Raw genomic sequence first — 12,850 nt, forward strand, 5'->3', positions numbered from 1 at the left:
CCATAGCACACTGTACATGCCTTTTATAAAAACGAGCGCTGTAAATACTGATTTAGTGATGTCTTCAGGCCGGTCATGTGACTCTTGGCCGGTTTCCAGGGCTACTGCAGGAGAGGCTGAGCGGCCATGTGATCTCCCCGGCTGATATCAGAGGGAGATCATGGCCCCTCTTGCAGTATCCATCCATCGGAGGTATACAGCGGCCGTGAGTCATGTGACCGGCCTGAAGATCACCCTAAAACGGTATTCACAATGCTCATTTTTTTAAAAGACATGTACAGTGTGCTATGCCAGGCTCTAATAGAGGGCCTGTCATAGACTTGGTTATATAGGGTCACAAACACTTTAACTAAAAAGAAGGTCGGATTAAGCTTGATTTGTGGGTCTTTAAACTTGCTTAAATGTCAACTGGAGATGAACCAAGTTAGCCTTCCATACAACAACCTCCTCTCCATCATGTTATCCCATCAAAAATAGAACAGAGAAAGTGCCATAGCGTAATAATGTTTATTTAAAAACACATGTACAAAATGCCAAATGGCTGCTTACATTTAAAAGTGCCTTCTCCTGGCACTTAGGGTACCCGCTTGTATTACTGTGCAAAGATCATCAGCCGCCCAGCTGGAGCTCATGGGTCGGCATGCGTTCCACCGGCGTAATGCGTAAAACCGGAAGTTCAGGACCCGGACGTGACTGGAATGCGCTTCGACGTACGTTTTCGTCTTACAACGTCATCAGGAAGCGATTCCGGTCACTAGGCAGATTTCATTTTATATCCTTATTTGAAATGTGATTGGCGGAGTTTTTAATCTCCGCCCACCTCATCTCCCGGGCAATATATTTACATTTTTGATGTTATTATTAAATAAAGGAGGGGTCAAATCTTACTTCACTTTTTTTTAATGAGGGCATGTGACCTGGTATAGCCAAGCACAAGCGGTCTGAACGAAAAAAAACAACTGACAAGCTCGGGAGGAGATCCTGTACTAACAATCTGATGTTAGTACAACGAACTTCCCCGCTAAGCTTTTGTGTTCTGACAGGGGGACGGCCCCCAGCCAGATCACATCGGTGCCGATCGGCAGACCATTGTTTGACAGAGGCCAGATGTCCGGCTGGCTTTCTGTCAGACCGGCTGCCGTACACACAGGTCTGATATTTGGCCAGCGTGTCTGGCCCTTTAAAGTGCATCTGTAACCAAAACAATTTTTCTAAGTTTTGAATGAAGCGGTGAGGGGTTAGACCCTGGGTTTTTCACCTGTCTGTGTCCTTCTAGGGGGATTTGCCTTTCTATTTGTACTGGTGACCATTGTCAACGAGAAAGAACATCAGGGAAAATCAAACATTTTAAAGGTGTCCCCAGAATAAGAAGTCAGGGTAAATCTTTGAATGTTCATGGAACAACTGTCTCAAAGGAGAATTCACCTAACTGTGGGAAATTTCTTCCAACTTTCTATTGCATCTCTGTGGCAGGAAGTAAAGGACAATTTCCCCATTGGTACACAGCCAGCAAAAAAATTACCTGGCAAGCAGTGTTAATTTCGTCAACTAAAACGACTAAAACATTTTAGTTGACTAAAATATGACTAAAACAAACAATTGAGATGACTAAGATGCCATTTTAGTCAAAAGACTATGATTAAAACGAAATTGAAATTTGACTTCAAAATCAACATTGGTCTGTAGTGAATGTTCATACCTCAATACCATAAATAATAACATATTAGATTTTTCATTCCAGCAGTATACAATGAGTTTGGAAATTGTAGAGAAAGTTTAACTAATGCATTACAATTTAATTACATCCATTCGATTTTAGACGACTAAAATGAGTTTTAGTCGACTAAAATGTACTGGAGATTTAGTCGACTAAAGTACGACTAAATCTAAAACAATTGCAGAAGACTAACATGGAACTAAAACTAAAATGCCATTTTAGTTTTAAGACTAAAACTGAATCGAAATTTGCTGCGAAAAAAAAATTAACACTGCTGGCAAGAGTTCTAACCCTTCACTACTCTATCTAAAAAATGAAGAAAAAAATGGTCTATACAGTACATACATTTCAATACCTCTGACATTCTCTTTTATCTCTCAAGATTCTAATAGGATTTCTGCACATCTGCTGTGCCTATTATGTTGGGTTCCCTCAATCCCTGTTGGATTTTGATTTTATAATATGGAGAATGTAGCAGTAAGTGCTGGAACACATGATGGTGGAACTGCCAGGTGAACAGGAGCAGAGCCAAGAATTACAGCAAGATGTCACTGTTAGAGTACCCAAGAGATATAAGAAGTCAGGGGATGAGCCAACGAATACTGACCTATAACTAAAATATACATTTTTAGCAGGCTAATCCTATAAATGTAATATATTCTTCAGCATATAATTAGGATATCAACTACACAAAAATAATAAACATCTAGTAGTAGGGTTACCACCTGTCCAGGATTCACCCAGACAGTTCGGGTTTGGACTCATGCGTTCGGGTTTCAGACTGCCTGAAAACCGGACACATTATTCAGAATGGACTATGGCTTCCCAGCAGGGTTGCTGGCTGCAGTTGTCTAAGCTGAGAGTGTCTGTTACACTCTCTTTCATGCTGCCCAAAGCCAGCACTAACAATCCCCCTCCCCCCCCCCCTCAAACACACACTGACGGGAGAGGAGAGAGGGCTCAATCTGCTCCTCTTCCTCCCGCCCCTCTGTGTCTGCCCACACTCCAATTTCCAGAGCTGTGCCTCAGAAAAGGAAAGTGCGGGCTGGAAATTGGAAGTCCAGCAGCCTCAGATACATCTGGATGAGAGTTGCTGACTGCCAAGGGGTGAGTGAGCTCACCATCCATCCCTGTCTGTGACTGAAGTTTCCCCCCTTCTCTCTCCTGCCTCTGAGTGAGTACACTAAGGTAAATCAGGGTTCTCAGAGCACCCCTTACATCAGAGTTCCCCTTTACACTGGAGGCCAAAATGTTCCCCCTTACATCAGAGTCCTCTCTGTACATCAGAGTTCTCAGTGTTCCCCCTTAAATCAGGGTTCCCAGAGCATCCCTTAAATCAGGGTTCCCAGAGCATCCATTAAATCAGGGTTCCCAGAGTTATTCCTTACATCAGAGTCTGCAGAGTCCCCCTTACAGTGAAAGGGAACTCTGCGAGTTCAGATGTAAAAGGGGAACTCTGTGGACTCTGATGTAAAGGGGGACTTTTGTTATTAACTTCATATGATTAGAAATGTTATTTATTAGCAAAATATATGTACAAAAAAAAAATTGCTGTGTGCCGATAAAAAGTGTTCGGGTTTGACTTGAAGAAAAGGTGGCCACCCTATCTAGTAGTAAAGCATTCAAGCATAAGCAATAGTAACTTTTGGCCTTTTTTAATATATGTATACTCCTATCCACATATCTTCAGACTACCACCCCAGACACATAATGTGGCATGGAGGGGCTCCCTAAAGGTGGTGGTGAAGGTGTGTAGGTGTTTAATTGGGTTACCCAGCTCATAAAAGGATAGCTGGCCAGCCTCATAATCCAGACACACCCTAATTTTATCGCTGGATATATTGTGAGGTAAAGTCACCATGTTATTGTCATGCCTGACTGTGTAATTTTCAGCAAACCTTCTCCGCAAACACCAGGACTTTTTATCATACCCAAGGCCTGAGCTTTGCCCTTTCCTGTCTATGCTAGGATAACACATCCCAATTCTCCAATCATCTGATTTTTTAATTTCTACCTCCCAACTGTGTCGACCGGAGGAAAAACTTGTGGTGCTCATCACCTGGGGATAATGAAATCTGACCTTGGTCACCGGGCGAATCTGGAATTTCGATTCAAATGCAGTTTTACCATCGCTCGATATACATATGTTATTGCCAGCTGTATTTTCATCTAATACAACATCCACTCTTCTTTTCACATATATCCCTTGATTAATACATGCTAATACATCGGATACTGTGTTCAGTGATTTGGAGATTAGAGTTATATCCAGATCTCCAATGCCATGGACCTGTCTGTCTCTGAGCTCATCATCACTATCCTCAGTATCACCTGTATCATCTGCATCTGACTCCTGTAAAAGAGTGAGCGGGTCAGGTGTGTTGCACATCTTCTCAAAGTGATCTATCTTCTTCGACAGTTCCTTTGCCTTAATGTCCACCTTCTGCAGCAGATCGGTGATTGGGAGAAAAGTTTGGTCTCGTTGTCTGGTTATCTCCCTCAAGGCTCTCTTCTCTAAGTCTTCCAGCTGTCTCTTAATGGCTTTAAACAGGACAGTGACTCTTTCTGTTGCTTCGGATGCTTCGTCTTGCAGTTTTCTCTTATGTTCCTGCAAACTCCAGACCTTCTCTTCAGTCTTCTCTTTCTTTACAACCAATTTCTGCAGAATATTTACCAGCTTCTTCCTCCTATTGTCTGCAGCCTTCTCCAGTGTCTCCACCTGGTGTCCTCGATGTTCTCCAGCCACAGTGCAGGTCATGCAGACACAGGCAGAGTCTTCAGTGCAATAATACTTCAAAAGTTCCTTGTGAATGGAGCATTTCCAGTTCTCCAAGGAGGAAGTGGGGTCAATTAAAATGTGTTCTTGCGACTTGCTGTGGACTTTCAGGTGTTTATCACACAAAGAAGCGTCACATAACAAGCAAGATTTAACAGCAGGTACAGGAGAGTCCACACAATAAGTGCAGAAAACCTCAGCCTTCTGATTTGGCTGAGCAGACAGGACACTCTCTACCATTTTTCGCAGGATTAGGTTCCTCTGCAGTGCAGGACGTTCTGAAAATTCTTCTCTGCATTCAGGGCAGGAATAAACTCGAGGTGGCTTTTGGGTATCCAGCACTCGAACAATACAGTCACGGCAGAAGTTGTGCCCACATCTCAACATTATGGGTTCACTGAAAATGTTCAGACAGATAGGGCAGTCCAATTCCTCTCTCAGATCAGCAGACGCCATCGGGAACAGCAATGCACAGACGTAAATGAAAGTGAAAGTCACTTTCTGGCAAGCTTTTATATCAGTGTTCAGCAGTGACCTTGACAAAGGAATATGGTGTGTTCTGGGACAACAGAGCAAACATTGACACTATTGGTAGGTACACAGAGAGGGGAAGAGACACTGAGTGAGGGCATGAACAAGAGAGGAGGGCACAGGTAGAGTATGAGGAATAGAGAGAAACATAAAGGAGAGACACAGAGAGAAGAATGGCATGGAGAAGAACAGTGAGAGAGAAAGACTAATGCCCCTTTCACACAGAGTGGACTCCATCAGCAGATCCGCCTGCTCAGCGTGGGATCTGTCCGCTGATTCAAGCTGAGCAGGTGGATGACAGGTCCGTGGCGTCTCTGCGATGCAGAGCGGACACAGACTACTGTTCTCTGTGGGGCGGTCACATGGAAACAGTCCGCCTGTTTGTTTCTATCCGACTGCCATCCGATCCCCTAGACCAGGGATATGCAATTAGCGGACCTCCAGCTGTTGCAAAACTTCAACTTCCATCATGCCTCTGCCTATGAATGTCATGCTTGTGGCTGTCAGAGTCTTGCTATTCCTCATGGGACTTGTAGTTCTGCAACAGTTGGAGGTCCGTTAATTGCATATCCCTGCCCTAGACAGATGGGGAACGAATCCCCATCCATCTGTTTTTGGCGGTTGTAAACGAACACACATCTGTTTACATCCGCCTTCCAGTAGAGAACAATCGGTGGTCTCATCGGGTCCGCCTGTCCGTTTTTCAGTTCGGTTCACTGGTGTGTAAGGGGCCTTATACAGAGAGGAACAGAAGAGAGGGATAAAGGAAAAGATAGGGAATAAGTGAAAGAGGAATGGGTAGAGAAGAGCAGAGAAGGATAGAAAGAAACAGAGGATCAGATAAAAACATACAGAGAGAGATAGATGGAGTGTAAAGTTGACCATACACTGATCAAAATTTGACAGTTCAGCAGGAACCGGATACATTTCAATCAGTGTGTGGCAATCCGCTCTTGACAGAAGTCGATCATTTGACTTTTGTCAGGAGACACCTGACAAAAGCCAGGGACATGTTGGAAAACGTTTCTTGATCAATGGCTGCAGCCACTGATCAGTGGATTTGGATAGCGACAAGTGCAAGTGCAACTGTTAAAATGGGGCCCAGATTGCATGTTTGTTCTTTTACATAACAGTCCCCCCTTTACATCAAAGCCCCTCTTCACAATACAGTACCCCCTTTTGCATCACAGTCCCACCTCCTCAACATCGTAGTTCGCCATCTTTACATCACAGCCTCCCCCCTTTACATTGCAGTCCCCAATCTTTACATAACAGTCCTCCCCTTTGCAACCTTGTTCCCCACTTTTACATCACAGTCCCCTATCTTTATATCTTAGTCCCCCACTCTTGCATCACAGTCTCACCTCCTTTACATTGCAGTCCTTACATTACAGCCCCTTCACATTAAAGTACCCCCTTTTAGAATGCAGTCCCCTTTACATAATAGCATCACCTTTACATTGCAATCCCCCTTCACATCAAAGTCCCCCCTTTTACAGTACAGCTATCGCTTTTATATTATAGCACCCCTTGTTATATCTCAGTGCCCTCCCTTTACATGGTGGTCCACTGTTTACATAGCAGCCAGCACTTCCTTCCTGTAAATCAGTGTGCTCATCTCCCCTTCCCCTCCCCCTCCTACCTTTCATAGCAGAGGGCAGGTGGTGCAATCAGTCTGGATGGAGGGTGGGAGCTTCCCAACGTCTCCTGTTAACAAGTGGGTGATTGGTTGCTAGGACCTCCGCATCATAGCAATCAACTAGTCGCTTGTTAACTTGAAAGCAGGGCAGCTCCCACCCTCCATCCAGACCAATCGCACCTCCCACCCTCTGCCCTGCTGAAAAGATGACAGCAGTGGCGGGATGAAGAAAGGACACACAGGCAGCTAAATGGCGAAGCCATGGCCGTCTGGATGGAACAGTCACTCCGTCCGGGTCTGGGCTGCGGTCCGCCAGGAGCAACGAATGGGTTCCTCCATTCACACAAACAAGGTGATGGAGGAATCCATTAATTTTCTATTCAGCTGTCTGAAGCGGCGTGTGGCCAGGTTAATAGAGAGTAAGGAGCATATGCAGAGGGCCAGAAAGAGAGAAAGAAGGATGGAGTAGAACAGAAAAAGAGAGAGAGACACAGATGGAGTGGAACTAAGGGTGTAATGGATTGAAGGAAAAACAGATTGAAGGAAAGACAGAGGGAAAGAAAACAGAGAGGAGATTGAGGGGAATACGGAGAGAGACAGATGATGAGGAACATAGAGAGATGGATAAAGAGAAAACGGAGAGAAAGACAGATGGAAAGAATCTCAGATGGGGAGAAACAGAGATAGATAGACTGAAAGAAAAGAGAATAACAGGTGGAAAAGAAAACAGGGAGACAGATGGAGAGGAAAAGAGAGAAATGGATAGAGCGATAACACAACTGGCAGATGGAAAGGAATACAGACTAATTATGGAAAGGAACAGTCAGATAGAGAAAACAGAGAAAGATACAGATGGAGAGGAACAAAGAGGAGAAGTAAAAAAGAAAAGAAATACAAGGATAAAGATTACGACAGTGTGTTCCAGTTCCTGCCAATATCCAGCAACTTCACATAGTCATTGAAGAGGAATGGACCAACATTCCACAGGCCACAACCAACAACCTGATCAACTCTATGAGAAGGAGATGTGCTGTACTGCGTGAGGCAAATGATGGTCACAACAGATACTGACTGGTTTTCGGACCCCGACCCCCCCAATACAGTAAAACTGCACATTTTAGAGGGGCCTTTGATTGTGGACAGCCTAAAGGCACACCTGTGCAACAATCATGCTGTCTAATCAGAATCTTGATAACCTGTGAGGTGGACGGATTATCTCAGCAAAGGAGAAGTGCTCACTAACACAGATTTAGCCCTGGTTCACATTGGTCCAATTTGACATGCGATTTGACATGTCAAATTGACGGCAATTGCCAGCAATGGCACCATCCTAATCAGTGCAACGCTGCACCAATTTCAAAAAGTAGTTTCTGTACTACTTTCGGGGTGCGATTTCCATCTGCACAGATGTCTGTGAAATCGCAGCCGAAATCGGGACTGACATGCATGGCTTTGTGGACAATATTTGAGAGAAATAGACCTTTTGTGTACATAGAAAAAGTCGTAGATCTTTGAGTTCAGCTCATGATAAATAAGGGCAAACACAAATGTGTTGTGTTTATAATTTTGCTCATTCTATAAACACATATAGGCAATGGTAATTGATTACTACATTCACAGGTTCTGCTTAGTATTATTGGTCAGTGATAGGGATGAGCCGAACACCCCCCCGGTTCGGTTCACATCAGAAATTGCGAACGGACCGAAAGTTCACGTGAACTTTAGAACCCCATTAAAGTCTATGGGACTCGAATGTTCGAAATCAAAAGTGCTAATTTTAAAGTCTAATATGCAAGTTATTGTCCTAAAAAGGGTTTGGGGGCCCGGGTCCTGCCCCAGGGGACATGTATCAATGCAAAAAAACGTTTTAAAAACGGCCGTTTTTTCGGGAGCAGTGATTTTATTGATGCTTAAAGTGAAAAAAAAAAAGTGAAATATTCCTTCAAATATCGTACCTGGGGGGTGTCTATAGTATGCCAGTAAAGTTGCGCGTGTTTCCCGTGCTTAGAACAGTCCCTGCACAAAATTACATTTTTAAAGGAATACAAGTCATTTAAAACTGCTTGCGGCTTTAATGTAATGTCGGGTCCCAGCAATATGGATGAAAATCAGTGAGACAAACGGCATGGGTACCCCCTCACCCCCCAGTCCATTACCAGGCCCTTTGGGTCTTGTATGGATATTAAGGGGAACCCTGCACCCAAATTAAAAAAAGGAAAGGCATGGGGCCCCCAGGCCCTATATACTCTGAACAGCAGTATACAGGTGGTGCAAACAAGACAGGGACTGTAGGTTTGTTGTTAAGTAGAATCTGTTTGTAATTTTGAACTGGTACATTTTTAAAGTGTAGCTCCAGACAAAAAAATCTATTTTTAAGCTTTTTGGAAAACATAGGGAAGGGTTATCACCCCTGTAACATTTGTTTTGCTGTCTGTGCACCTCTTTAGAAGATTTCACCTCACTTTCTGTCCCAATGAGAAATTTTTTTGGAAAATTTGGGGTTTTTAGTGAAACAAGGATTGGTGATAAAGCATCAGTGAAGAGGAGACATGTTTTTCCCATATTAACTCTTACAGGAGAGAATTTCCCTTCCTAGGGGTAGATTTCATCTCACTTCCTGTTGCCTCCTTCCGTTTGCAAGTAGGAGTCGTTTGTAAGTTGGATGTTTGAAAGTAGGGGCCTGCCCTATATACTCTGCAGAAATTGGGGCCTTAGGTGTTGGTGTTGCCACAACACTGTAAGCCCTCACAGTTACTCTTGGTGGGCGCTGGAACGGGCCCTGCTGTGAAATATTATATCAAGAATTGTAATTACGCTGCAACCCCTCACAGATGCTATAGTTGGAGTGCAGGAATGAGCCCTGCTGCAAAGTATTTCATCAAAAATTGTAATTATACGCCCCTGTTAAACAGGGGCTGAAAAATTGGGCCTTGGGAACTAGTGCTGGTGCCATAGCACTGCAACCCCTCACAGATACTATAGTTGGAGTGCAGGAATGAGCCCTGCTGAAAAGTATTGCAGCAAAAATTGTAATTATACGCCCCTGTTAAACAGGGGCTCAAAAATTGGGCCTTGGGCACTGGTGCCACAAGACTGCAACCCCTCACAGATACTATAGTTGGAGTGCAGGAATGAGCCCTGCTGAAAAGTATTGCAGAAAAAAATTGTAATTATACGCCCCTGTTAAACAGGGGCTCAAAAATTGGACCTTGGGCACTGGTGCCACAAGACTGCAACCCCTCACAGATACTATAGTTGGAGTGCAGGAATGAGCCCTGCTGCAAAGTATTGCATCAAAAATTGTAATTACACACCCCTGTTAAACAGGGGCAGAAAAATTGGGCCTTGGCCACTGGTGGTGGTGGTGGTGCCCAGAACCAAAAATGTTCTTACAAGCTATCAGCATGAAAATTGAGGAGGAAGAGGATTGTGACTCAGCATAAAAGGATAGTCACTCAGCATCAGCATGGGCAGTCTTGAAGGTATCTCACATTAAAAAAATCAATCGGTTACATCAGCATCAGGTGCTTGGTAGATGGTGATCCAAGACTGATTCATTTTTATGAAGGTCAGCCGATCGACCGATTTGGTGGACAGGCGCACGGTGTGATCAGTTACAAAGCCTCCAGCAGCACTGAATGTGCGTTCCGAAAGAACGCTTGATGCAGGACAGGTCAGTAGCTCAATTGCATACTGTGCAAGCTCTGGCCAATAATCCATCCTCAAGACCCAGTAACCCAGAGGATTTTCGGTGGGAAAGGTGTCCAAGTCTGATCTTGCCCCTAGGTAATCCTGCACCATGTGAATCAGACGCTGGCGATAGTTGCTGGAACCGATCAGACCTTGGGGCTGCGGACTAAAAAATTGTCTGAACGGATCGGTCAGACAGCCACCTTCTCCACCGATCTTTCTGTGACTGACCGAAGCCTCAGCAACACGTTGTCCAGGAGGACCAGGAAATTGTAACCTCCCAGGCTCTGGAAACACGTTGAAAAACCTTTCTGCAAGGCCTCCCGAAGATGTTTCATCCTCTGCTCCCTCTGCGACGGCAAGATAAGGTCCGCAACCTTACCCTTGTAACTTGGATCAAGGAGGGTTGCCAGCCAGTAATCATCCCTCCCCTTGATACCACGAATACGAGGATCCTTCCGCAGGCTTTGCAGGATCAGGGAGGCCATGCAGCGTAGGTTTGCTGAGGCATTCGGTCCAGAGTCCTCTGGGTCACTAAGGTCAACATGATCCGCAGCCACCTCCTCTCAGCCATGTACAAGTCCATGGGTTTCTTCGGACTGTAAATGATCCCTTGAAGACTGCTGCTGATGCTGAGTGCCAGGCTCCACCTCCATGCTGACACAATCCTCCTCCTCCTCTTCCTGTGTGATCGGTGGGCACGCAGGAACACTGTCTGGATAAAGGGGGCCTTGAGAGGTAAGGAAGTCCTCCTCTTCCTCCCTCTGTTTTGCCTCAAGTGCCCTGTCCATTATTCCACGCAGCGTGTGCTCCAACAGGTGGACAAGAGGGACAGTGTCACTGATGCATGCACTGTCACTGCTCACCATCCTCATGGCCTCCTCAAATGGTGACAGGACACTGCATGCATCCCTGATCATAGCCCACTGGTGTGGGAAAAAAAAAGGTCGCCTGACCCTGTCCTGGTGCCATAGTCGCATAGGTACTCATTGATGGCCCCTCTGCTGCATGTGCAGCCACTGCAGCATGGCCAACGTTGAGTTCCACCTGGTGGGCATGTCACAGATTAGGCGGTTCTTGGGCAGGTTAAATTCTTTTTGGAGGTCATATAATGCCAGCCGAGCACTGGCATTATATGACCTGCGGAAATGCACACAGACTTTCCTGGCCTGCCTCAGGACATCCTGTAAGCCCGGGTACCTGCCCAAGAACCGCTGCACCACCAAGTTAAGGACGTGAGCCAAACAGGGCACATGGGTCAGTTGTCCCTGTCGGAGGGCAGAGAGGAGGTTGGTGCCATTGTCGCAAACCACCATACCTGCCTTAAGCTGGCATGGCGTCAACCACCTCTGAACCTGCCCCTGCAGAGCTGACAGAATCTCTGCCCCAGTGTGGCTCCTGTCCCCCAAGCACACCAGCTCAAGCACCGCATGGCATCTTTTTGCCTCCGTGCTTGCGTAGCCCCTTGAACGCCCACAGAGCACCGATGGTTCCGAGGACAAATCAGCACAGGAAGAGGCCATGGAGGAAGAAGAAGAGGAGGGGGTGGAGGAGAGAGGTGTGGCAGAATCACCACTAGTAGAATTTTAGAGGCATGGTGGCGGAACAACCTCCAACACTACTGCACCCTGTCCTGCATCCTTTCCAGCTGCCAGAAGAGTCACCCAGTGCGCGGTGAAAGATAGGTAACATCCCTGTCCATGCCTGCTGGACCATGAGTCAGCGCTAATATGCACCTTACCGCTGACCACCCTGTCCAGCGAGGCCAAGACATTGCCTTTCACATGCCAGTAGAGAGATGGAATCGCCTTCCGTGAGAAAAAGTGGCGTTTGGGAACCTGCCACTGAGGAACCACACATTCCACAAACTCACGAAAGGGGGCAGAGTCTACCAACTGAAAAGGCAGCAGTTGAAGTGCTAGCAATTTAGCCAAGCTAGCATTCAACTGCTAGGCATGTGGATGGCTGGGAGCGAACTTCTTTCGGCGGTGCAGCAGCTGGGGCAGGGAAATTTGCCTGGTAAAATCTGACGTCGGTGTACCGATAGCAGATTGCCCGCAAGTACTTGTCTGTGACACACCTAACTCTACACCTTCATTCCTCTCGGTACAGGTTTCAGAGAGGACTGAAGGTATAGTGGGGTTGGAGATCCCAGCTGATGAGGAGCAAGGAGAGGTCCGCTTTGTTCTTTGGTGTGGGTCTTTTTGGTACGCTTGCCAACGAACTGCATGGCAGGTCGACATATGCCTGGTCAAGCATGTGGTGCCCAAGCGAGTGATGTTTTGGCCACGCGAGATACGCTTGAGACATATGTTGCAAATAGCAGCGGTGGGATCTGATGCAATGGTCTCAAAAAAGGCCAACACCAAAGAACTTTTGGTATAACACGCAGAGACAGCAGCGCCCTGCACATGCGGAGCTTTGCGCTGTGATGCAGTCGTGTACTGCCCTTAAGCTGGCCCCTGGAGGGCATCCTGCCTCATTGGAGATGTGCCTC

At 46.0% G+C, this 12,850-nt stretch overlaps 1 protein-coding gene across 1 annotated transcript; it reads right to left on the reverse strand.

Moving 5' to 3' along the window:
• Positions 1-491: 491 nt before the first annotated feature.
• LOC141132860 (E3 ubiquitin/ISG15 ligase TRIM25-like) lies at positions 492-5,044 on the reverse strand. Its single transcript, XM_073621781.1, has one exon. The coding sequence runs from the start codon at positions 4,947-4,949 to the stop codon at positions 3,390-3,392; it is 1,560 nt and encodes a 519-aa protein (XP_073477882.1). The 5' UTR covers positions 4,950-5,044; the 3' UTR covers positions 492-3,389.
• Positions 5,045-12,850: the final 7,806 nt, after the last annotated feature.

This window comes from Aquarana catesbeiana, linkage group LG03 (assembly GCF_042186555.1).
Source record: "Aquarana catesbeiana isolate 2022-GZ linkage group LG03, ASM4218655v1, whole genome shotgun sequence".
NCBI classification, from domain to species: Eukaryota; Metazoa; Chordata; class Amphibia; order Anura; family Ranidae; genus Aquarana; species Aquarana catesbeiana.

What these genes read in the sequence shown, in the direction of transcription:
- LOC141132860 (XM_073621781.1), bottom strand. Translation starts at nt 4,949, where the DNA reads ATGGCGTCTGCTGATCTGAGAGAGGAATTGGACTGCCCTATCTGTCTG.